A 25,686-nucleotide genomic window follows, 5' to 3' on the forward strand; every position below is an offset into this window, starting at 1 on the left:
AGTGACAAGAAGAAAACCATTTCTCAAAGATATCCATAAAAAGTGTTGTTTAAAGTTTGCAACAAGCCACTTGGGAGACACACCAAACATGTGGAAGAAGGTGCTCTGGTCAGATGAAACTAAAATCGAATTTTTTGGCAACAATGCCAAACAATATGTTTGGCGTAAAGGCAACACAGCTCATCACCACAAACTCACCATCCCCCACTGTCAAACGTGGTGGCAGCATCACGGTTTGGGCCTGCTTTTCTTCAGCAGGGACAGGGAAGATGGTTAAAATTGATGGGAAGAAAACCTGTTGGAGTCTGCAAAAGGCCTGAGACTGGGACGGAGATTTATTTTCCAACAAGACAATGATCCCAAACATAAAGCAAAATCTACAATGGAATGGTTCACAAATAAACGTATCCAGGTGTTAGAATGGCCAAGTCAAAGTCCAGACCTAAATCCAATCGAGAATCTGTGGAAAGAGCTGAAAACTGCTGTACACAAACGATCTCCATCAAACCTCACTGAGCTCGAGCTGTTTGCCATGGAAGAATGGCCAAGAATTTCAGTCTCTCGATGTTCAAAACTGATAGAGACATACCCCAAGGGACTTGCAGCTGTAATCGCAGCAAAAGGTGGCGCAACAAAGTATTAATTTAAAGGGGCTGAATAATATTGCACGCCCCACTTTTCAGTTTTTGAATTTCCACAAAAATTTAAAATAACCAATAAATTTCATTCAACTTCACAATTGTGTTCCACTTGTTGTTGATTCTACACCAAAAATTTACATTTGGTATCTTTATGTTTGAAGCATGATATGTGGGAAAGGGTTTAAAAGTTCCAGGGGGCCGAATACTTTTGCAAGGCACTGTATCTATCTATAGATATATCTATCTATCTATCTATCTGTAGATATAGCTATCTATCTATAGATATATCGATAGATAGATAAATATATAATACCAAGCCCGATGTTTAGTAATAAACATAATAAATGATACATAAAGAGTTAAATAAAGACACACACACACACTCAAAATCTACGTTAGGCCGGGGTCATACTTGCAAAAAACTCACACGAGTCTCGCACCTCAGTACCCGGCACTGCCGAGTATTGAGGTGCGAGACCCGTGCAAGTTTCTCGCAAGTGTGACCTCGGCCTTAAACGCAATATTTGTTTAATTTTAAAAAAAGGGAAAAAAATGGTGTGGGCTCCCGCACAATTTTCAAAACCAGAGAGGGAAAGCCAGTGACAGCCGATGTTTATAGCCTGGGAAGGGGTTAATACCCATGGAGCTTCCCAGGCTATTAATATCAGCTCACAGCTGTATATTTTGCCTTTACTGGCTATTAAAATAGGGGAGCCCCCCGAAAAAATGACGTGGGGTCCCCTATAATTAATAACCAGAAAAGGCTACGCAGACAGCTGCGTGCTGATATTAATAGCCTAGGAAGGGACCATGGATATTGCCCCCCCGGCTACAAACACCAGCTCTCAGCCACCCCAGAAATGGCGTATCTCTAAGATGCTACAATTCCGGCACTAAGCCTCTCTCTTCCCCCTCCATTACTAATCCTATACATCCCCTGTCAAACATTATGTAAACACCGGCCTTGGAGGATGTTCATTCAGTTGTTTAATTTTGTTGAAAAAAAGCAGATCACAGACATGGCATAAAACTAAAGTAATTTCAAATGGCAACTTTCTGGCTTTAAGAAACACTAAAAGAAATCAAGAACAAAAAATGTGGTAGTCGGTAATGGTTATTTTATATAACCAAGCATAGGGGAAAAATTATGGAGTCACTCAATTCTGAGGAAAAAATTATGGAATCGCCCTGTAAATTTTCATTCCAACACCTGCATCAAATTAGATCTGCTCGTTAGTCTGCATCTAAAAAGGAGTGATCACACCTTGGAGAGCTGTTGCACCAAGTGGACTGACATGAATCATGGCTCCAACACCAGAGATGTCAGTTGAAACAAAGGAAAGGATTATCAAACTCTTAAAAAAGGGTAAATAATCACGCAATGTTGCAAAAGATGTTGGTTGTTCACAGTCAGCTGTGTCTAAAATCTGGACCAAATACAAACAACATGGGAAGGTTGTTAAAGGCAAACATACTGGTAGATCAAGGAAGACCTCAAAGCGTCAAGACCGGAAACTTATAGCAATATGTCTCCAAAACAGGAAATGCACAACAAAACAAATGAACGAATGGGTGGAAACTGGAGTCAACGTCTGTGACCGAACTGTAAGAAACCACCTAAAGGAAATGGGATTTACATACAGAAAAGCTAAACAAAAGCCATTATTAACTGCTAAACAGAAAAAAACAAGGTTACAGTGGGCTGAGGAAAACCAATTGTGGACTGTGGATGACTGGATGAAAGTCATATTCAGTGATGAATCATGCATTGGGCAAGGTGATGATGCTGGAACTTTTGTTTGGTGCCGTTCCAATGAGATTTATAATGATGACTGCCTGAAGAGAACATGCAAATTTCCAGTCATTGATGATATGGGGCTGCATGTCCGGTAAAGGCACTGGGGAGATGGCTGTTATTACATCTTCAATAAATGCACAAGTTTATGTTGATATTGTGGACACTTTTCTTATCCCATCAATTGAAAGGATGTTTGGGGATGATGAAATCATTTTTCAAGATGATAATGCATCCTGCCATAGAGCAAAAACTCTGAAAACATTCCTTGAAAAAAGATGCATAAGGTCAATGTCATGGTCTGCAAATAGTCCAGATCTCAATCCAATTGAAAATCTTTGATGGAAGTTGAAGAAAATGGTCCATGACAAGGCTCCAACCTGCAAAGCTGATCTGGAAACAGCAATCAGAGAAAGTTGGAGCCAGATTGATGAAGACTACTGTTTGACACTCATTAAGTCCAGGCCTCAGAGACTGCAAGCTGTTATAAAAGCCAGAGGTGATCCAACAAAATACTAGTGATGTGTTGGAGTATTTTTTTGTTTGTTTATTTTTCATGATTCCATAACGTTTTTCATCAGAATTGAGTGACTCCATAATTTTTCCCATATGCTTGGTTAAAAAAAGTAACCATTACTGATTACCACATTTTTTGTTCTTGATTTCTTTCAGTGTTTCTTAAAGCCAGAAAGTTGCCATTTGAAATGACTTTAGTTTTGTGCCATGTCTGTGATCTGCTTTTTTTCTACAAAATTAAACAACTGAATGAACATCCTCCAAGGCCGGTGATTCCATAATTTTTGCCAGGGGTTGTAGTTGTTACATGTTAAATAAAGACACAGCCAGAATAAAGTATTTTAATGAAATAAAACACTAAACAGTTTGCCATCTTTATTATCCAGCTAATTTATTTCGACGCCCTCGATCTCCTGTAATAAAAATAAAATAATAAACCAACACAAATACTCCCTCTTCCGATGTAGTCCATTTAATAACGAGTGTCCCACGACGATCTACCATGTAGAGCTGTCACTGGGGCCTCCGATGACACACTGACCGGAGATAATACTCCCGCAGTGTAGGTCACCAGAGTTCGTGCTCTCACTTTACGGCACTACAGCTGTGTGAGAATTTTTCACGCAGCGGTGCTGCAAGTGATAGTGACATTTAGGCGGCGGAGTGATCCACTGCGGGAGGATTACCTCCGGTCACTGTATCACCAGAGCCCTGTAGAACGGTCACATCTCCCGATGTGACAGCTCTACATGGGAGATCATCGTGGGACAATCGTTATTAAATGGATTACATCGGCACAGGGAGTATACTGTTGGATTATTATTTAATTTTTCTGCATGCGATCGAGGGTGTAGGGGATTAGCTGTTTGGTGAGTATGTACTGCATGTGTATATGTTTTTTTTTACTGTTGAACACAGTAGCCAGATGATGGGACTACTACTGTCCCATCATCGGCTAATTCAGTCACTGTTCTATGTAACAGCAGACATAGCCGGATGGGACTAGTAGTCCCATCGGACGATGCCTGCCTACTCACAGACCCGCACACACACACAGATACACACAGACACCCACAAACAGACACACACAGTCTCCGCACACACACTCTTCCTCCTCCCTATCTGCAGCATTTTTCGCACACAACTCCACAGCAAAAACGCAAATCTTTTTACACCTACGGTTTTGCTGCGGATTTGACTGACTCAATGTAAGTCAATGGTTGAAGAAACGCTGCAGATCCGCAAAAAGAATTGACATGCAGAAAATAAAACGCTGCGAATCCGCGCTGATTTTTCCACAGCATGTGCACACGAATTCTGGATTTCCTATTGACTAACATTGGTTGTGCACTACACTGCGGATTTGATGCAGTTCCGCGCTTCCAAAAACGCTGCGGATCCGCATACAAATCTGCAACATGTGCACATAGCCTAAGTTTTTGAAAAATCCTCGGATTGCGTGCGTTTTTTGTGCGGATTTCACCTGCGGTTTTACACCTGCAGATTCCTATTATTGAGCAGGTGTAAAACGCTGCGGAATCCGCACAAAGAATTTGACATGCTGTGGAAAATACAATGCAGCGTTTCCACGCTGTATTTTCCGCAGCATGTGCACAGCAGATTTGATTTTCCATAGGTTTACATGGTACTGTAAACCTGATGGAAAACTGCTGCGAATCCGCAGCGGCCAATCCGCAATGTGTGCACATACCTTTACTTTTCACCTTCACTACATTTTTGATTATAGATCAAGTCTTAACTGCGTTTGGCCATTTTTCTTGTCGGAGAATGACAAAAATAGTTACAAATATCCCCAAAGAAATGTCACATTTCATCACTTTTAGGGTAGGTTCATGCAACAATATAAAAAAATTGTTCCGATTTTCATCCAGAAAGTGGGACTATTTTGTAATCTGTGTGTTGTCCATTTGTAATCCTTATTTTTTTCTTTTTCTTTTTACAGCAGTAGATATTAACTATTTACAGTTTCCTGTGTTACAGAATTGCAATGTATCGGTAAAAACCTGTGGCTCTGATGTTTGGTTTTTTTTGCACACCCATAGATTTGAATGGGCGAGTCTCATCCAATTTACGAAGAAAACTATTCCATGCTGAGATTTGTTTCCCATGCTCATCTGCACTGCCCCATTGAGTAACATTAGTCCAAGTGCTGTCCATTTTTTTCACATACTAGGACTCGGAAATATAGCCGTGTGAGCAAGCTCTTACAGACTTTTTAGAACTGCAGTTCACAAAAAAGCATGGTGTATTATTTTACATAGAAAATGGGGGGCATTTCGTACAATATGAACTAATCTGTGTTCTTGTTTCTTTTTAACTCCTTAAGGTTGAAAATGTCCGCCTGCTTGACCGGATATCCTCTAGAAAGCCAGTGTTGGGAACCTTGTATCTCACAGCAACGCATGTCATCTTTGTGGAAAATATCTCAGAAACTCGCAAGGAAACTTGGGTTAGTTCACATTTATTTAGTATTTTGGAGATATATAAAATATATGGACATTTTGTTACCTTTCATTAATTAATTTCTTCCCATATTTGTAACGTGCGATAGTGTATGGAGCAGTGCCTGCTAAACAATGGAGGAGTTGTGGCGCTTGATAGAGCATTATCGCTCCTTCGTTCAGGTGATTGGTGGGTTTGCTGTGGGTCAGACCCCTATGGCGATATTGATGGCCTATCTTATCGATAATTTAGTTCCAGAATTGGATGGGTGTTGAGAATTGCACCCCTTAGGGGACATTTATTATTGTATTTGCACCAAATGTTTAAAAATTAAAACATTTAATTCACGTAAAAGCCTAAGTCAAACTTATCAGTGGTTTACACCTATTACTACACCATTTTAGTACCTAAGCCAACAATTCAAAATAATGAGAAAGGTCGCTGTGGTGAACTTCTTGGCATAAAAATCCACTATATTTATAAATGTAATTTCTGTATAAATTTCTCAAAACAGTTGCATATTCTAGACAGATCACAGTTGTCTTAAAAAAAGGCGTGGAATAAATACATGTAAGCCCTGATTCAGATGATAAGAAATGGTCTTCAGTCTTTGGTACCTGAGTTTCATTAGTGTTTGGTAGTGATGAGCGAATATACTCGTTACTCGAGATTTCTCGAGCACGCTCGGGGGTCCTCAGAGTATTTTTTAGTGCTCGGAGATTTAGTTTTTCTTGTGGCAGCTGAATGATTTACATCTGTTAGCCAGCATAAGTACATGTGGGGGTTGCCTGGTTGCTAGGGAATCCCCACATATACTTATTCTGGCTAACAGATGTAAATCATTCAGCTGCGGCAAGAAAAACTAAATCTCCGAGTGCTAAAAAATACTCGGAGGACCCCCGAGCATGCTCGAGAAATCTCGAGTAACAAGTATATTCGCTCATCACTAGTGTTTGGTCCGTGTGTCTTGTTTTACCATCAGTGTTTCATCAGTGATTTTCACTGTATTCTTTAGGCCCCTATCTGGCCTATCACGACTACTGCAAAGAGACGTATACCATGCAGTATATATATATTTTTCGTTACAAAGGGACCTTATGGTGGACGGAAGGCTATGAATCCATCCTGATTGTGGTCACGGTCGGGTGCTTACCTCCTGAATATATGCACTTACGCTTCCAACCATTTTTAAATTGCAAAAAAAGTCGCAATTTGGATACCCTATTTAGATTTTGGCAATATGGATAAATATGGAGTGGCGGAGACGAAGTGAGTTCTCTAGATAATCTTTGATAAATGTGAGTCTCTGTGCAAGTGTAAAGGCTCGCAATGTTAAATGACCGGCAACATACTTTCCGATTGGCGGCCGTTTAATAACGTGTTCACACAGTCCAACCCTGCTTCAGTAGAGCACTGGACGATCTGTAATAGGCTGACGTGCTGCCGAGAACGGTGATCTTTTGTGCAGCACAAAAGATCATTTCACCCAACAAACAAGTGTTTTGCTCAGTCGTCGGATGATCGTCAGCCTGTTTACACTGCGTGATTATCATGAAACGTGCGTTCTTAGGAATCCCAAGGATAATTATGCAGTGTAAATGGACCTTGACGCCATTATCTTGGCAAGGGTATGTTCACAGAGAGTGGGTAAGTTGTGGATTTTCTGATGTGGAAAATCCGCATCTTATTACAGTCGCAGCAAAATGGATGAGATTTGACTTTTCTTGATCGGTGCATGTACTTATTTGACTTGTGGGAAGCTAAGCTTGCCTGTGGCTTGACAGTAAGGATTTTCACTGCAGATTTTATTTCGTAACCTGAAATTAACTGCAAATCACAAGCTAATTCTGCCGTCAATCCTGTGGATATCGCAACAGACTCACAAAATCGAGCAATTTTTTTTTTCTGTGTTATATATGGACGTACTCTAATGAATCTCTGCCATTATGTTCTTACACTTCAAGACTATTTGCACTTTCCTATTATTGGCGTTTACGGTAATTGGACGCTCACCTCTACCTTCTGCATCTTCTGTCGCTGCTGCATGATCTGTCAGCGGTAAACTTAACACGTTGTCAGTGATGTATCAGGTTTTCTGTGATTTCTTTTATATTTATAGATTCTTCACAGTCTGATCTCTGGGATTGAAAAACAAGCAACGACGGCTTCAGGGTGTCCATTACTTCTGCGCTGTAAGAACTTCCAGATTATACAGCTCATCATCCCTCAGGAAAGAGACTGCCACGATATCTACATATCTCTAGCCAGACTCTCGCGACCAGGTATTATATGAACAGGATTACCGGAGAATGGCATAACTTTTGCGAGATATTAATATATTTATATGATGAATTAACTAACACATTCCCTTTGTCTCATATATTATATAATCTCTTAGCTATATTATTTAAGGTGTGTTCACACAATGTTTTTTCAGGCAGATTTAGAGCAGTTCCCCTTTTGAAAATCTCCTGAAAATGTGCCCAGAAAATGGGGAAAAGAATGAACATATGAACAGTATTTCTATGTAAAAATAGCTCAGGCTTCTGAATGTATTTTAACCACTTAAAGGAGTTATGTAGGATTTTTTTTCTTAAAATATGCCTAAGTATAAACAGGCAGGTAGTTGCTGACTACCTGCCTGTTGTGCCTGATGCCAGTCTCTGCCTGCATAGAGTTGTCACTGACCACTCCTGCCAGCGATTAAGCACCTTTCACTGACGTCACATCAGCAGCCCGGAAGAAGAGCTGTTCTGTCGATGTGGAGCAGCTGAATCACCGGCAGGAGCAGTCTATGACCGCTCTGTGCCGCTTCCAGGTTTAATATTATTTATGTTTATTTCGCCAATTATTCCATTGTGCTTTATGTGTGAAAAGGGGTATGCATAATAAAAAAGAAGCACAATAATCATGAACAGTACAAGTCGCCGACTGGTACTGAAGGAGTGAGGACCCTGCCCGCGAGAGCTCACAGTCTACAAGGGATGGGTGAGGATACAATAGGTGAGTGTAGAGCTGGTCATGCAGCAGTGTGGTGGAAAGAGGGCTACTATAGGTTTTAGGCTTGTCTGAAGAGGTAGGTCTTCAGGTTCCTTTTAAAGGTTTCCACAGTAGGCAAGAGTTTGGTATTTTGGGTTAGAGAGTTTGGGATGGTTGGGAGAAACCTTGTATGCAATTGTGGGAAGACCAGATAAGAGGGGAGTAGAGAAGCAGATTGTGTGAGAAACGGGCGGTTGTGTGCAGGTAATCGGTAGACTAGGTTGCAGACAGGTTGCAGATGGCTTTATACTCCATGGTTAGGGTTTTGAACTGGAGTCTCTGGGCAATGATGAAACCAGTGAAGGCATTGCCATAGAGGAGAAGCTGGGAAATGGTGGGGGGATGGGTGGATTAGTCTGGCAGCCGAGTTTAGGATAGATTAGAGGGGTGCAAGAGTATTAGAACGGAGGTCATAGACTAGGAATTTGCAGTAGTCAAGGCGGGAGATGAGAGCATGCACTAGTGTTTTTGTGGATTCTTGTTTAAGAAGTGTACTGATCCTGGAAATATTTTTGAGTTGAAGTCGGCAGGTGGTGGAAAGAGCTTGGATATGTGGTTTGAAGGAGAAAGCCGATTCAAGGGTTACCCTGAAGCAGCGAGATTGTGATTCTGGGAAGAGAGAGCAGCCATTAACTTTGATGGATAGGTCTGTAGTGGAGGTTGATTGAGATGGGGAAGAATGATGAATTCTGTTTTGCCCATGTTAAGTTTTAGAAATCGAGCAGAGAAGAAAGATGAAATAGCGGACATACATTGTGGGATTCTTGTTAGTAAGGAGGCGATATTGGGTCCAGAAAGGTAGAGCTGTGTGTCATCAGCATAGAGATGATACTGAAAGCCATGAGACTCTATGAGCTGCTAAAGGCCGAAGGTGAAGATGGAGAAGAGCAAGGGTCCTAGAACTGAACCTCGGGGGACACCATCAGATAGGTAGCGAGATGAGGAGATGGTTGGTGAGGGGGAGATACTGAATGTTTGGTCTACGAGGTATGAAGAGATCCAAGATAGGGTGAAGTCTGTGATGAGACTATAATAAAAGGGAATGACCCACAGTGTCGAAGGCAGAGGACATGTCAAGCAGGAGGAGGACAAAGTAGTGTCGCTTGGCTTTGGCGGTCAGTAGATCATTGCTGACTTTAGTTAGGGCAGTTTTGGTTGAATGATGTGGTCGGAAACCAGATTGTAACTGGTCAAAGAAAGAGCTGGAGGAGAGGTGGGAGTTCAAGATGGATATTCTGTTCCTGTAGTTTTGAGGCATAGGGGAGAAGCTATAGCTAGATACAGGGGATGGGTCAAGGGAGTTTTTTTGAGGATGGGTGTGGGTGTGATAGTGGCATGTTTAAAGCATAACAGTTGCCTCTGTTAGCAGCTACCTGCCTGTTATTTTTTAGGCACATTGTAAAAAGAAATCATGGATAATCTCTTTAAGGTTTTCAAAAGCGATATTTAAATAAAAGAAGTGAACATACCATTCTTCAGATATTTTCTGCTTGGAAGACGCTCTAGACTTTACAGTACAACCCCCAAAAGATGCCTGGAAGACATCTCGATATCCTTTTCAGCATTTTGTCACAGCTTTTGCATGAAAAACTGCTATTGTTGAATGGAATTAAAAAATGTCGGCCAGTTAAAAAAGACAGCCTCAAAAGTCACTGTGTGCACATTATAAAACTCCTAATAATTACTTTTCTTTATTTCCTGGAGAACCCTATTACTGAGGATCTATCGCTTCTGAGAAAAACAAAAAAGTGACAATAATGTGTATTTCTAAAAAAAATATTTCATATACTAAGAAATCGGGTGATTTGTCTCATTATTGGACATGTTCACACATTCAGTATTTGGTCAGTATTTTACCTCAGTGTTTATAAGCCAAAACCAGGAGTGGAACAATCAGAGGGAAAGTATAATAGAAACATGTCACCACTTCTGTATTTATCACCCACTCCTGGCTTTGGCTTACAAATACTGAGGTAAAAAAATGACCAAATACTGATAGTGTGAATGTGGCCTCACTTTGCCAGATTAAGTGCCAAATCTGGTGAGACTGTCTTCTCTGGGACTGTGAGGGGGAAATTACAGCATCTGAATAGTAAATGGAGCCATGTCCTCAAATCTTCCATGATTTGGCTGGTATCGACCTTTTGTCAAGTAGCTGCTCTTAAAGAATACAATTGGAGAATCGGGTTAGCTATTTTTTCCTCATAAATTTCCCAAAAGAGAAGTACAAATGTGAATTAATTCCCCAGCCTCATACAAATCAAGAGATGTTCCCCGTCTTCTGAACTTTTCTTAACACATACTATTGTTATTTTCCAGCTGTCTGGTAAATGTTTCTATGTGATATACTGCATAGAGACGAAAGATAAAACTAAAAATACAAAACACTGAACAAAGGTCATAAAACAATAGAACAAATACAATTTAGGTTTAAAATACCTTTATTAGTGAGGGTAAAATGTAGCACTAAAAAAAGAGGTGCCTACATAATTGCACTAAAGAGTGAGTAGATGATCAAATATATACAAAGTGGTAAATAAATTCTCAATATTGTGTTGGCAAAAATATAAAATAGTATGCATAAGATGATAAAAAAAAATCAAAAAGAGAGCAATATTGAAAATCAATACGCAAGGTTTTATCATTAAAATATTAATCGTACCATTGCAATATAACAAAAAATAATGAAATGAAAAATTGAAAAAAGAAATAATATATAAATAAATGTTTTTTTTAAATCTAAATATATATATATATATATATATATATATATATATATATATATATATATATATATATATATATATATATAATAACAAATGAAAATCATGTGTAAAAATAGCAATATGTGAAAAAAATATATACTAATCAAGAGTGACCAGAAATATGCCACACAGTAAAGTGCTGGTGCCTAGTGAATCCAGAATTGTATGTTTCTATAATTGCAATGGACAATAAGTAATAAACTGACTGGCAAAGAGTGCTGTAAACTCCTTGCATGGAGTATAATGAATAGGAGGAGGATACAGCCCCTATTGACAACCAGCAGTAAAATATTAAGCCAACCTATGGGCAAAAGAAGGGCAATGGATTACCTGGATGTAAGAGTCACCGTGCGGAGCACACTTCTACGCAAGTTTCAGAACCTGTCCTGGCACAAGTGACACAATTGTGAACACTAGAACCCTCAATGAATGTATTTAGATACGTGGTGAGCACCTTGAACCCCCAGGTGCTTCACAGAAGTTTATAATGTTGAACCGTGAAAATAAAAAAAAATCAAATTTTCCCCACAAAAATGTTATTTTGGCCCCAAATTTTGCATTTTCATAAGGGTTAAAGGAAAAATGCATGCTGGAGCCAGAAGGCTGGAATCCGTAAGCACCTTTTCCACACACGGCAGCGGCGTAGAGGTAACTTACTGACCTCCAAATTTATATACATGCTGTGTTAGGCCGGTTTCACACATCCTGATATTTCTGGTACCGGAAAAACCTGTACCGGAGATATCAGCATCCGTGTGTGTACTTTGTGCAGTACATGTGTGGCAACCGTGTGCCGCATCAGTACCGTGGGAGAATGCAAGTGATGAGGTCACTGTGACAGTTTGAATTGCATTGACCTCTTAACTTGCATTTTCCCACAGTCCTGGGGTCACAGGAGTTCATGCCGGCAAGCGAGCACAGACTCAGTGACGTCACCGCTAGTTACTGAGCCTGTGCCCGCAGCGTCTCATTCATTCCGCAGTAGTTTACAGCTGGGGGCAGTCACATTAGCACCGCTCCCGGTTGTAAACTATATATTCCCCAGATATGGATTACGTAGTGGGACTGACTGTACGCCGGACAGGTATGGGTATATTGTTGTTTGTTATTTTTACTTTTTTTTTTTACAGGAGATCGAGGGCTTCGCTTGGATTGGCTGAATAATAAAGATGGGAAACTTTGTATTGTATGATTTCATTAAAATACTTTATTCTTACTGTGTGGTGTTTTATTAATCCTTTAACAACTATCGGATTAGTAATGGAGAGGTGTCTTATTGACACCTCTCCATTACAAAGCCAGCTTAATGTCAGCTTACAATAGGAAGGTAACATTAACCCCTCATTCCCCCTCCTGCCACTGCTACAGGGCAAGTGGAAAGAACCGGGCAAAGCTCCAGAATTGGATTGAATTTTCTGGGCAGCTGTGGGCTGCTGTTTTTTGGCTGGTGAGGGCCATATCCATGGCCCTCTACCAGCCTGAGAATAGCAGCCCACACCTGTGAGTTTTGCCGGGTTGGTTTTAAAACATAGAGAGGACCCCATGTTGGGTTTTTCTTTCATTCATTGTCCCCTGCTCGCGAACATGGGAGAAGGGATGAGAGCCGGCTTCAGCACCACACGCAGGGGAACAGCGCTTACAGTAGCGCTTCTTCCTCAGCGGCCGTCCGTGCACAGAAGACAGTGTGCACTGTTCTCCGTGTGCACGGGTGTGGCATGTTTTGCGGCCCGTGTGTCCGGGTAAAAACGGACATGTCTCCGTGTTTTCCACACGGACACACGGTCCGTGAAAACACGCTGACATGTGCATAGGCCCATTCATTTGAATGGGTCTACGTGTGTCAGTGTCTCCGGTACGTGAGAAAACTGTCACTACAGGTATCAGAGACTCTAACGTGTGAAACCGGCCTTACTGTGATATCTGGCACAAAGCTTATTCACCCCTGTCAGTTCAGGCTGTTATATGGACAGAAAAATGTATGTAACATGAATAGAGATGTCCTTTACTTACAGCCTTGCAGCTAGAGGATCCTAGGCTTTCAACTATGAATGTCTGACAAGTGATTTCCTTTTCTATGCATAAGACACCTTAGAATTGTTAATTAATAGCACCTTCTATTGATCACCTTATGGAATTGTTTAACCTTGAATTATTTATCTATTTATTTTGGCATGTTTATGTCAGGATACATTTATATAATATCACCTTTTGACATGATGCACTTTAAACCAATTCTTGGTTGATTTTTACCTAGAAAAGTGCTGATGCTCAGTTATTATTTGCTCTAGATTTATTTACTTAAAGAAAACCTTGGAAGTCATTATATAACTCATTGTTATTTATTTATGCCATTTATTAATTTATTTATTGTGGACTTCAATTATGCCTCCATTTTCCAGTACTTTATTCCAGAAATTTTAAAATGTTTTTTTTATCTATAAATCAATATAACTTTGTTTTAATACTGAGTTATTAGTTGCTTCAATTTTTGTTCCTTAAATACCAGCTAGGTGAACAAATCCTTGTGTATACGTTTGTATTAAAGGTACCTTCACACTGAACAACTTAACAACGATAGCGATCCGTGACGTTGCAGCGTCCTGGCTAGCGATCTCGTTGTGTTTGGCACGCAGCAGCGATCAGGATCCTGCTGTGACATCGTTGGTCGGAGCTAGAAGGCCAGCACCTTATTTCGTCGCTGGCTCACCCGCTGACATTGCTGAGTCGGCGTGTGTGACGCCGATTCAGTGATGTCTTCACTAGTAACCAGGGTAAACATCGGGTTACTAAGCGCAGGGCCGCGCTTAGTAACCCCATATTTACCCTGGTTACCAGTGTAAATGTAAAAAAAAACAAACACTACATACTTACATTCCGGTGTCTATCGCGTCCCCCGGCGTCCGCTCCTCTGCACTGTGTCAGCGCCGGCCGGCCGTAAAGCAGAGCACAGCGGCGACGTCACCGCTCTGCTTTAGGTTTAGGGCCGGCGCTGACACAGTGCAGAGGAGCGGACGCCGGGGGACGCGATAGACACCGGAATGTAAGTATGTAGTGTTTTTTTTTTTTTTACATTTACACTGGTAACCAGGGTAAACATCGGGTTACTAAGCGCGGCCCTGCGCTTAGTAGTCCGATGTTTACCCTGGTTACCCGGGGACTTCGGCATCGTTGGTCGCTGGAGAGCTGTCTGTGTGACAGCTCTCCAGCGACCACACAACGACGAAACAGCGACGCTGCAGCGATCGGCATCGTTGTCTATATCGCTGCAGCGTCACTTAATGTGACAGTACTTTAAGTAAGTGCTGCCCACTATCTATTTAACCATATATAGTCACTAAAGGACTACTTGTAGTATATGGTCTCCACATTGTTGCTCTGGTTCCTTCCACTTTTCATTGATATCACTCTCAGGTGATGGTGGAAAATTTAGAAGGGAAGAAATATCATAAACTGTCTTGTTCCACCAATGTCTCCTATTGCAGAACCACGCTGGTATCACTGAGCTCTCCAGAACCACCCATTCTATCACAAATGTTAGTAACGGCAGACTATATGGCTTAGTGCTAGGTTTTATACACCTGTGGGAATCGGACTGAAAGATAAAAAATGGATTTCAATCATGAATAGCTGTATCCAAATCCTTGTGTCCATATAGTGTATTAGTAATTGGCCAAAACCATGTCCCTAGCACATTTGTGAAAGTGGCCAACCCCTCCAGTATATTGACTCTAACCCTTTTTACTTTATTGTACTCTTTGTATTACTACATGTCCTGTTTTTTTTCTTAGTCAAGTATGAAGAGCTGTATTGCTTTTCGTTTAATCCAAAACTGGACAAGGCTGAGCGGGAGGAAGGATGGAAGCTAATCAACTTGAAAGAGGAGTATATCCGAATGGGCGTACCAAAAAGCCAGTGGCAGCTCAGTGATGTAAATCGTGACTATCGTGTAAGTAAGAGCAATCAATTAGTGGATCAAATCAGATATTTCTGAATAAAGGGATCTTTTCCCAGTAGTAAGAAAAATAAATGTCGAGGACCCACATCAATGGCCTGACCAGTAAATTTTTCCTTCCCAATTTCCTGGAAAAAAAAAATGGGAGAAAATCTGCAGCACAAATTGATTGCCATTGTGGATTTCATATATACAGTATGCAGATTTCTACGGCAAATAATGAAAACCTGTGGTACATCTCAGTGAGACCCGCAGCTTGCTGCAGATTGTTCCACTGCGGAATCCACAGCAGATGAGTCACAGATATGTGATTTCACCTAATTCTCCCATAATTGTTGGTAACTGGGAATATTGGCCTGTTCAAATAAGAGGAAGCACTGTTATCTGTAGTCTGCACTGACGCTTTATGTCTTCCATCTGATGATCTCTGAGCACATGACTTTTAGTCCCCAGGGTTTATTTCGGCTGTCATGTTGAAATCCCTTTTTCCAATCTAATGACGGCTTCCCCTTGTGATAGATAGATAGAGAAATCATAAATGTATGACTGGGGAAAATAAAATGAAAATTGCTGATAGCTTCCAAAATAGCTGACTGTCCCCAGTTATTGAGGCTTTGCGAATCATTCAGCTGCTGGGACTTGACCATAATATACGAGATGAGTTCGACCATAACGAACTATTGTCAGCTGTTTAATTTAAGCAAGTGATCATTTGTTTTGGACGATGACGGGCCGACGAATGTTCATTCAAATCCGCAGTCGGGCATCAGTATTGTGTGCGTATAAAACACCTATTGCTGTCTTCTGCCGTTCATAGCGCTGCTGCGATCCTCTCCTGCTTCGTGTGACCACAGCTCTGACATGCTGCCTTACACAGAGAACATTCGATCCTTCATGCTGAGTCTCATAGACTTGAGAAAGTGACGTCTGGTCCACACTGAAGACGCTGTGGGAGCTGATGGTCACATTATGCAGGTGGGGAGCGGAGCAGCGCTGGAAACGGTAGACGACAACAATGGCTCAGACGTTAACTAAACACACAAAGAATTCTTATGAGTTACCATTGTGGATAGTAATTTGGAGCTTAAACGTGGAAGATATTCCCAGAGCTCCAAACTTTCACCATATTCTAAGATTAAAATCTTCCACCTCAGCAATTGTTGGAGGTCTCCTCTCTTATATGTCCCCGTACAAGTGTAGTCTGAGTGTTTTACTCTGTTTGATCACTCACCTCTATCTTTCAGGGCTTCACAAGTGCCAATGAAGGGACATGCACAGTGTTTCCCCCTCCCTCATTCCTAAAGGCAATGGTGTCATCAAAAAATGACCTATCGTTTTTAAGTTAAATGTTTTTTTTATCCATATCAGAGTAAAGCATGTGCAAAGGTCATTGGGAAGGTGAGTGGTAAAGGGTCAGCTGTGACATCGCCAATTGTGATTGGTGGATCTGTTGTATGAAGGCGTTTCCTGTTATTGCAATCATGCCTCTGCTGATAAGGAGCCTGCTGAAAACTCTTACTGAAAGGACAGAAAGTATGAGTCTAATTTTGTTTTTTAAATACAGATAATGATATGCCCCCAAAAATAACAATACATCTAGCACAAAAAATTGACTAAATCATATTTTGATGACACCTTCCGTTAAGTCTCCGTGGTGTAACCACATTGTTAATCCCTATGTGAGATATTATACGGGAGGGAGAAATGTGAGCATGTAACGGAGGAGAGCGCCCGGATATGTTCAGGTGGGAAATTTTAATACTAGTAAATGGTGATATCTTCCAGCTCCGGCGCCATCTTCTATTTTTATGAACTGTACAGGACCAATGAGAAGCAGCTCCTACATCCGCACCAAAGTTTTCCTACGGATCTTTGCTTTCATAGTCATTTGCTGTAGATATGAATAAAATGTCCGGACCGGAGAAACCACGCATGTGCATGGATGTATTGCCGTTATTTAGGATATGATACAGATGGGATTCTGGTGTGCCCAGGATGCATACGTACAGCTGATAATATTACTGGGCCAGGTGTATTATTTATAATAACTGTACATTTATGTAAAATCAATGTAAAATTGGCCCCTCACCATAATGGGGATGACACCAAAGTGTAATCACAGTTATGAATTAATTAATGTAATTCTCCTTACTGCTTTACATATAATATATGCTGTTCATCTAGTACTAGAAGACTAATAGAAGTGTCTTTCAGGTATGTGATACATATCCCACTGACCTGTACGTACCTAAACCTGCCAGTGTGCCGATCATCGTTGGGAGCTCCAAATTCAGGAGCCGAGGTCGATTTCCCACTCTGTCCTATTATTGCCAAGATAACAATGTAAGTATTAGATATGACAGTCAGTGATGAGCGAATGTGCTGGGATAAGGCGTTATCAGAGCATGCTCCTGTGGCTTCAGCGTGCTCGACTATTATGTTCTAATCCCCGCCGCTGCATGACTCGCAGCCACAACACATGCGGGGATGCATGCAGAGGAATATGTCACCTTGATCTGCCATATATACCATAAAATAAACTTTTTTCTATTGGTGCCCTCTGCAGAAAATAGCATAGCCTTAAAAAATAAAAAATGGTGTATATGTGAACAGAGCCCTAATCATCCTGTGACCCAATGAATGGTTTCCCGGACCAGTTAATGATATAAGAAGCCTAGATGATCGGATGCCTTACACTAAAATGTCCGTGTGATGTGATGCAGATTGCAGTTTTTAGTTTCTGAAATCAGACTCTTTTTTTTTTTTTGCTAGGCCTCCATTTGTAGAAGTAGTCAGCCTCTCTCCGGCTTCAGTGCTCGCTGCCTCGAGGATGAGCAGATGTTACAGGCGATCAAAAAAGCAAATCCAGGAAGCGATTTCCTTTATGTTGTTGACACCCGACCAAAAGTAAGTGTACTGTTAGATTGCCGCTGGAGGCGAGCCTTATACTGTGCTTATGGAGCCATATTGGGTGTGAAATGGATCTCTGCTTCCTTTGTCTTATGCGTCGTATATGTTAAGCGGTGTATACTGAGCATTGATTATGAAAACTGCATGTGCAAATATCGACAAATTTACAATTACAGTTCCCTTCAAAATTATTCACCCACATTGCAAATTTGGCTTATTGGTTAAATGTGCAAACTTTTTTAAGCCTTCAGCACAACTAGTATAAGAGAAGATCAAAGGAACACCGGCTGCATCATAAGGATGTGGCAAAACCAGGAAACTATCACCGGCTGCCACCAGATTCATGAGGAAGCAGGAAAAACCCTTGAGTGACTGCAAAAAGCAAGCCTGCAGCAAGATAAATGCATAAGGCACATACTAAACAGAGAAGATCTGTATGCCCGAACTCTTAAGATGTTCAGCTCTACTGACCCCAAAGCACAAGAAAACTCTGCTCAGTATGCTCAAAGGATATAAATCACAGAAGCGTTGGGATTCTGTTCTGTGGAGTGATGGAGCAAAACTGGAACTTCTTGAGCCTATAGATGAGTGGTATGTTTGGAGGAGGAAGAATGAGACGTACGATGAAAAAACACCCTATCTACATTTAAGCATGGTGGTGGTCCAGGGATACCTACAGTGAAGCATGGCAGAGGCTTGAGGATGCCTACAGTGAAGCCTGTCAGTGGCTCGGTGATGCTTTGTTTTCTCTGCCATTGGAAACCTGCATCATATGGAGGGAAAGATGGATTCAGTCAAGTATCAGGACCACCTAGGAGAAAACATCATGCCTTCAATGAAGAAACTGAAGCTTGTGTGTCATTGGACCTTCTAATAGGACACTGAACCTAAGAATACCTCTCAATCTACCAATTCTTGATTTCAGATTAAAGGGGTTGTCCACTACTTTCAATTAACCCCCCAATGTACCCCCCCGGGGCCCCTAATGAATTGTGCCATTACCTTCTGTTGACGTTTTCGCCTGTGAGCGGCGCTATTCCTCCTGCTGAGTCCGGGTCACATGACCCCCAGACTGCAGCCGCCGCTCATTTCCGCCGACGTCACGTCAATTTCCAGGCTCTGAAAATTGACGTGACGTCAGCAGCAGGCGTGACCAGCCCCCACAGTCAGCAGTCACTCAGCAAGAGTGACTGGGCTGTGGGCGGGGCTGGGGGCGGGCGGGGCTGTGTGTGCTCACTGCTTAGTGCTGGGATCATGATGTGTGGCTGGGCTGTGCTTCGGTCGCCGGGGGTCTGCCGGTGCTTGTGCCCGCCGGCGCCGGTGTTTCTGCCCGCCGGTGCTTGTGCCCGCCGGCGCCGGTGCTTGTGCCCGCCGGCGCCGGTGCTTGTGACCGCCGGCGCCGGTGCTTCTGCCCGCCGGCGCTGTGCGTGTGTGTGCCGGCGCTGTGTGTGCGTGTGTGCCGGCGCTGTGTGTGCGTGTGCCGACGCTGTGCGTGTGTGTGTGTGTGCCGGCGCTGTGCGTGTGTGTGCAGGCATCGTCCGATGGGACTACAAGTCCCATGGGCTCTGCCTGCTACACTGACAGTGAGTGACACATTAGCCAATGATGGGACAGTAGTAGTCCCATCATCCGGCTAATGTGTTGAATGTAAAAAAACCCCCAAAAAACAGTACATACATACATACATACATACGCACCATGCGACGACATGCACCATGCGGCAACATGCACCATGCGACGACATGCACCATACGACATGCACCATGCGACGACATGCACCATGTGACATGCACCATGCGACGACATGCACCATGCAATGACATGCGCCATGCGATGACATGCGCCATGCGACGACATGCGCCATGCGACGACATGCACCATGCGACGACATGCGCCATGCGACGACATGCGCCATGCGACGACCTGCGCCATGTGACGACATGCGCCATGTGACGACATGCGCCATGCGACGACATGCACCATGCGACAACATGCACCATGCGACGACATGCAACAACATGCACCATGCGGCGACATGCACCATGCGACGACATGCACCATGCGACGACATGCGCCATGCGACGACATGCACCATGCGACGACATGCACCATACGACATGCACCATGCGACGACATGCACCATGTGACATGCACCATGCGACGACATGCACCATGCGACGACATGCGACGACATGCACCATGCGACGACATGCACCATGCAACGACATGCGCCATGCGTCGACATGCGACGACATGCGCCATGCGACGACCTGCACCATGCGACGACATGCGCCATGTGACGACATGCGCCATGCGACGACATGCACCATGCGACGACATGCACCATGCGACGACATGCAACAACATGCACCATGCGGCGACATGCACCATGCGACGACATGCACCATGCGACGACATGCGCCATGCGACGACATGCGCCATGCGACGACATGCACCATACGACATGCACCATGCGACGACATGCACCATGCGACGACATGCACCATGTGACATGCACCATGCGACGACATGCACCATGCAATGACATGCGACATGCGACGACATGCGCCATGCGACGACATGCGCCATGCGACGACATGCGCCATGCGGCGCCATGCGACGACATGCGCCATGCGACGACATGCACCATGCGACAACATGCACCATGCGACGACATGCGCCATGCGACGACATGCGCCATGCGACGACATGCAACAACATGCACCATGCGGCGACATGCGACATGCACCATGCGATGACATGCGCCATGCGACGACATGCGCCATGCGACGACATGCGCCATGCGGCGACCTGCACCATGTGATGACATGCGCCATGTGACGACATGCGACATGCGACGACATGCGCCATGCGACGACATGCACCATGCGACGACATGCGCCATGCGACGACATGCGCCATGCGACGACATGCGCCATGCGACGACATGCGCCATGCGACGACATGCGCCATGCGACGACCTGCACCATGGGACGACATGCGCCATGCGACGACATGCGCCATGCGACGACATGCGCCATGCGACGACATGCACCATGCGACGACATGCAACAACATGCACCATGCGGCGGCATGCGACATGCACCATGCGATGACATGCGCCATGCGACGACATGCGCCATGCGGCGACATGCGCCATGCGACGACATGCGCCATGCGGCGACCTGCACCATGTGATGACATGCGCCATGTGACGACATGCGCCATGCGACGACATGCACCATGCGACAACATGCACCATGCGACGACATGCAACAACATGCACCATGCGGCGACATGCACCATGCGACATGCACCATGTGACGACATGCACATGCGTCAACATGCGACATGCACCATGCGTCGACATGCGCCATGCGTCAACATGCACCATGCGTCAACATGAGACATGCACCATGCGACGACATGCAACACGCACCATGCGACGACATGCACCATGCATCAACATGCACCATGCGTCAACATGCACCATGCGACGACATGCGCCATGCGACAACATGCGACATGCACCATGCGACGACATGCAACATGTGACATGCGACATGAAACATGCCACATACAGTACGTACATACAACAGACATACAGTACATATAACAGATTACATACTCACCATCACTTGTCACTTTGATCCCCGAAGCCATTGTCATCTGTAAAAAATATTAAAATAATAAACAAACACTATACTCCCTGATCCGCAGAAATCCAATTAAAACGAGTGTCCCACGACGATCTCCCGTGGAGAGCAGGAGCCTCTGCTGATGCAACCACTCTCCAGGGGCTCCAGGAACACAATGAGGGGAGGAAGGTATCCTTCCACAATGTATTCCCCACAATGTATTCCTACACCCCTGTGAGAAAATAGTCCCTAGTCTCACTTTATGGCATGCTGTATGAGAAAGTTCCCACGCAGCTTTTTGCCATAAAGTGAGACCAGTGAACTTTAGTAACCTCAGTGATGCACTACAGGAGCCATTGTCTTCTGTCAGTGTGTCACTGAGGGTCCTATAGAGCAGTGACACCACCCAATGTCACTGTTCTATAGGGGAGATCGTCGTGGGACACTCGTTATTAATTGGACTACAGCGGACAGGTAGTATACGGTTTATTATTTTACTTTTTTGCAGGTGCTGGAGTATGGTAAGTATGGTTAAATGAAGAATATTAAAATACTTTTTCCTAATGTGTGTGTGTTTCATTAACCCTTTTTTAGTATTGGATTAATAATGGATAGGTGTCATAATTGACGCCTCTCCGTTATTAACCCGGCTTAATGTCACCTTACAATAGCAAGGTGACATTAACCCCTTATTACCCCATATCCCACCGCTACACGGGAGTGGGACTGAAATACATGGCACTTTAATACGTAGCACTGAAATACGTGGCACGTGGCACTTACGTACGTGGCACTGAAATATGTGGCACGTGGCACTGAAATACGTGGCACTTACATAGGTGGCATTTAAATCCGTGGCACTTAAATCCGTGGCACTTACATACATCGCACTTGCATACATGGCACTTAAATACGTGGCACGTGGCACTTACATACGTGGCACTTATATACGTGGCACGTGGCACTTACATACGTGGCACTTATATACGTGGCACTGAAATAGGTGGCACTTAAATCCGTGGCACTGAAATACGTGTCACGTGGCACATACGTGGCACTTACATACGTGGCACTTACATACGTGGCACTTACATACGTGGCACGTGGCACTTAAATCTGTGGCACTTAAATCCGTGGCACTGAAATACGTGGCACATACGTGGCACTTACATACGTGGCACTTACATACGTGGCACTTACGTACGTGGCACTTACATACGTGGCACTTACATACGTGGCACTTACATACGTGGCACGTGGCACTTACATACGTGGCACTTATATACGTGGCACTGAAATACGTGGCACTGAAATATCGTGGCACTATGACTGTCAGAAAATGTTCATTAAACGGTTAGGGGTGAGGTTAGGGGTAGGGTTAGGGTTTGGATCCCTTTATCACCGTGATGGTGGTGGGTGTTTTTTCAGTTTTTTTTCTATAAAAACGCATCATCGGTGAGGGTGGAAGATATGGTTATCGCAATCCCAGTGATGACATAACCAAAGTAAAGACCATAAATATAAAGTAATGGACAAGTACTGAACAATCCCTTTAATATATGATACTAAAACTGTTTTGAATCTATAAAATGCACAGTGTAGACTACAGTCTACAAATCTGTAATTTCTCAGTGTGAATGCAGATTTTTGGTTACTCATATTACACTCAGAGAGTGAATACAAGGATGTGATTTGAATACTCCCAATGTTGTCACCACGGTTTCTCTCACGGAGAATTTGTGTCAGTGTCATTATGTGAACCCTGTGGACAATCAGTGGCTGCTTCACTGTCTTCGCCTTAGGAAGAAGTGGCTTACATTTGGTAATTCTTAATAAAAATGCAGCAACACTCACTTCCTACAGATATAAGAGTTTGCTTAGAAGGTGGTGAGAGTGATGCGGCCACTGATTGACCACAGGTACAATCGCTGCGAGACACCGCGCCGACACTATTGGAACGTGCAGGCACTGGAATCTAGTAAACATACAGACTGAGAGGGGGTTGTTAGAATAGTGGACAAACCCTTCAAAGTTCTATATGTATGTATATATCCCTGCAACAAAATATTAAAGTGTATGTATATGAATAAATAATTTATTCCATACATACACATAGAAGTATATATTGGTGTGTATATAAAAGGTGTGATCGCATATTGGTGCAATCTGTGCAGCTAAAATGCAATGGGGGCCATTTCTACCTCGAAAGCAGGTGGAATTGTGACTTAGGATGAGCTGTTATTTCTGCAAATGGCCCATATATTGTTTCTGAAACTGGGGCCTCTCCTGTATATGAGCACAAATAGTGTAAAATAAGAACACACATAATATATATACATGCACACAAGCGTATGTAGATGGACACATATAACCACACATGTACTGTGTAATTTACATATCTAAGACATATACGCAGTAGGATCTCTTTACAGTATATCATATGTATACTAAACTATATATACTATGAAATAGATGAGAAAGAAAAAAAGCTAAAAGCTTGATCACCATGGTTGTGCAGTTCTTGGTGCGGCTTTACAGCTTGTGACCAAGATGTGACCTCTCCTCATCAGCCTGAAGAGAGAGGAGGGAGAGGAGGGAGGGGTTTGGGTGTGTTTTGGAGTGGGTGTGCTAAGTTCGGGCTTAGAGGACAGTGCAAAGCATCATGGAACTTGTAGTATTAGGGCACAATAAGAAAGTAGTCGATTAACCCCATGAGAGCTGAATCCAGCACTGAAGATGTGCTGCTACATCATGATAACAGGTAATATTGTTAAAATAAACACAGTAGATGTTTTCAGTGGCACATAATAGCAAGATTTATGAAAAAAAACAAAAAACTTTATAGTAGTGGACAACTTCTTTAAGTCCTGGAAGATTCTGGAGAGGCCGTCACAGTTGACTGACTTGAACCCCATAGAAAATTTTGGTGGCATTTGAAGAAGGCAGGGGCAGCACACAAAGCAAGGAATATTAGTGACCTGGAGGCCGCTGCGCATGAAGAATAGCTGCCTATATTTGAAGCAGGTTATAACAGCCAGAGAATGTTCTACTAAGTAGTAAATGTGTTTATCATGAAGGGGTGAGCCATTCTGAAACTACAGCAGTCATTAACATGTGAATTAGAAGAAACCACTCGATATAGTACTTGTGTTCTGCTTTGTATATTATTCCTCTTTGTTTTCTTGTAAACAGCAGAAACTTTGGAAAGTTTTTGCGAGTAAACCGATTTTGCAATTTGGGTTGAATAATTTTGATAGTGTCTGAACATGCATCATGAAACCTACCCAAAAATATCCGTAGATGGGCGGCAGATGAATCCTTGTGTATATAACCTGTAGTCCTCCTTCCTTTCCTGCACTGCTTAGTTAGATAGGACGTGCTGCCACCCAGCGTCTTCTCTGTGAGCTGCACTCGCCATTTATATTATTCCTCTATCACAGTGAAGACAATGCAAAGTTCATCTATTTGGCTTACATATAATTGTTAAATATGTTATTAAAGTGACATTGCTGTGCTGAAGTATGTATGTATATTTGTTTGGTCGTTGTAGCCAGGGATCGGTGTCTTTTAGTATTATGTTGTCCATAGCAAAACATTTCTAATCTTGCATAACGGTGATGAGTACTCTATAGGGTGACAGTCATGTGTCCATAAGGCTACATACAGTACGTCCTTTGGTGCAGATGCTATATTATATCAGCACATAAGAGCAGTGCCACAATATTCTTCCCTGCACTGGGCAACCATTGTATTCAGTCAGTCCCATGTAACTTGCAATAATGGCTGTTATCACTGCTTTTTCTGTAGCAGACTGATGTAACTGTCGGTAAAGTAAGCTGTGACTTTCTCTATTAAATGAACAGTCCCATGTTATTAAATTACTTAATTTAGTTACTATAAAGATAAGCAAGTTTACAATTGGCTTTCTTTTTCTATCTGCTGTTATTCTCCTGCACTGACAGCTTTC

The 25,686-nt window shown here is 42.9% G+C and overlaps 1 protein-coding gene across 1 annotated transcript in view; it reads left to right on the top strand.

Moving 5' to 3' along the window:
• The window catches only part of MTMR7 (myotubularin related protein 7), an 80,671-nt gene that overhangs the window by 21,744 nt on the left and 33,241 nt on the right, over window positions 1-25,686 (top strand). Inside the window, exons 2-6 of the mRNA XM_077279685.1 lie at window positions 5,300-5,422; window positions 7,535-7,697; window positions 15,008-15,165; window positions 17,386-17,514; window positions 17,944-18,078. Of these exons, the coding sequence (XP_077135800.1) occupies window positions 5,300-5,422; window positions 7,535-7,697; window positions 15,008-15,165; window positions 17,386-17,514; window positions 17,944-18,078 (708 nt within the window). The remainder of the gene's footprint in view (window positions 1-5,299; window positions 5,423-7,534; window positions 7,698-15,007; window positions 15,166-17,385; window positions 17,515-17,943; window positions 18,079-25,686) is intronic.

Source organism: Ranitomeya variabilis, chromosome 1 (genome assembly GCF_051348905.1).
Source record: "Ranitomeya variabilis isolate aRanVar5 chromosome 1, aRanVar5.hap1, whole genome shotgun sequence".
NCBI lineage: Eukaryota > Metazoa > Chordata > Amphibia > Anura > Dendrobatidae > Ranitomeya > Ranitomeya variabilis.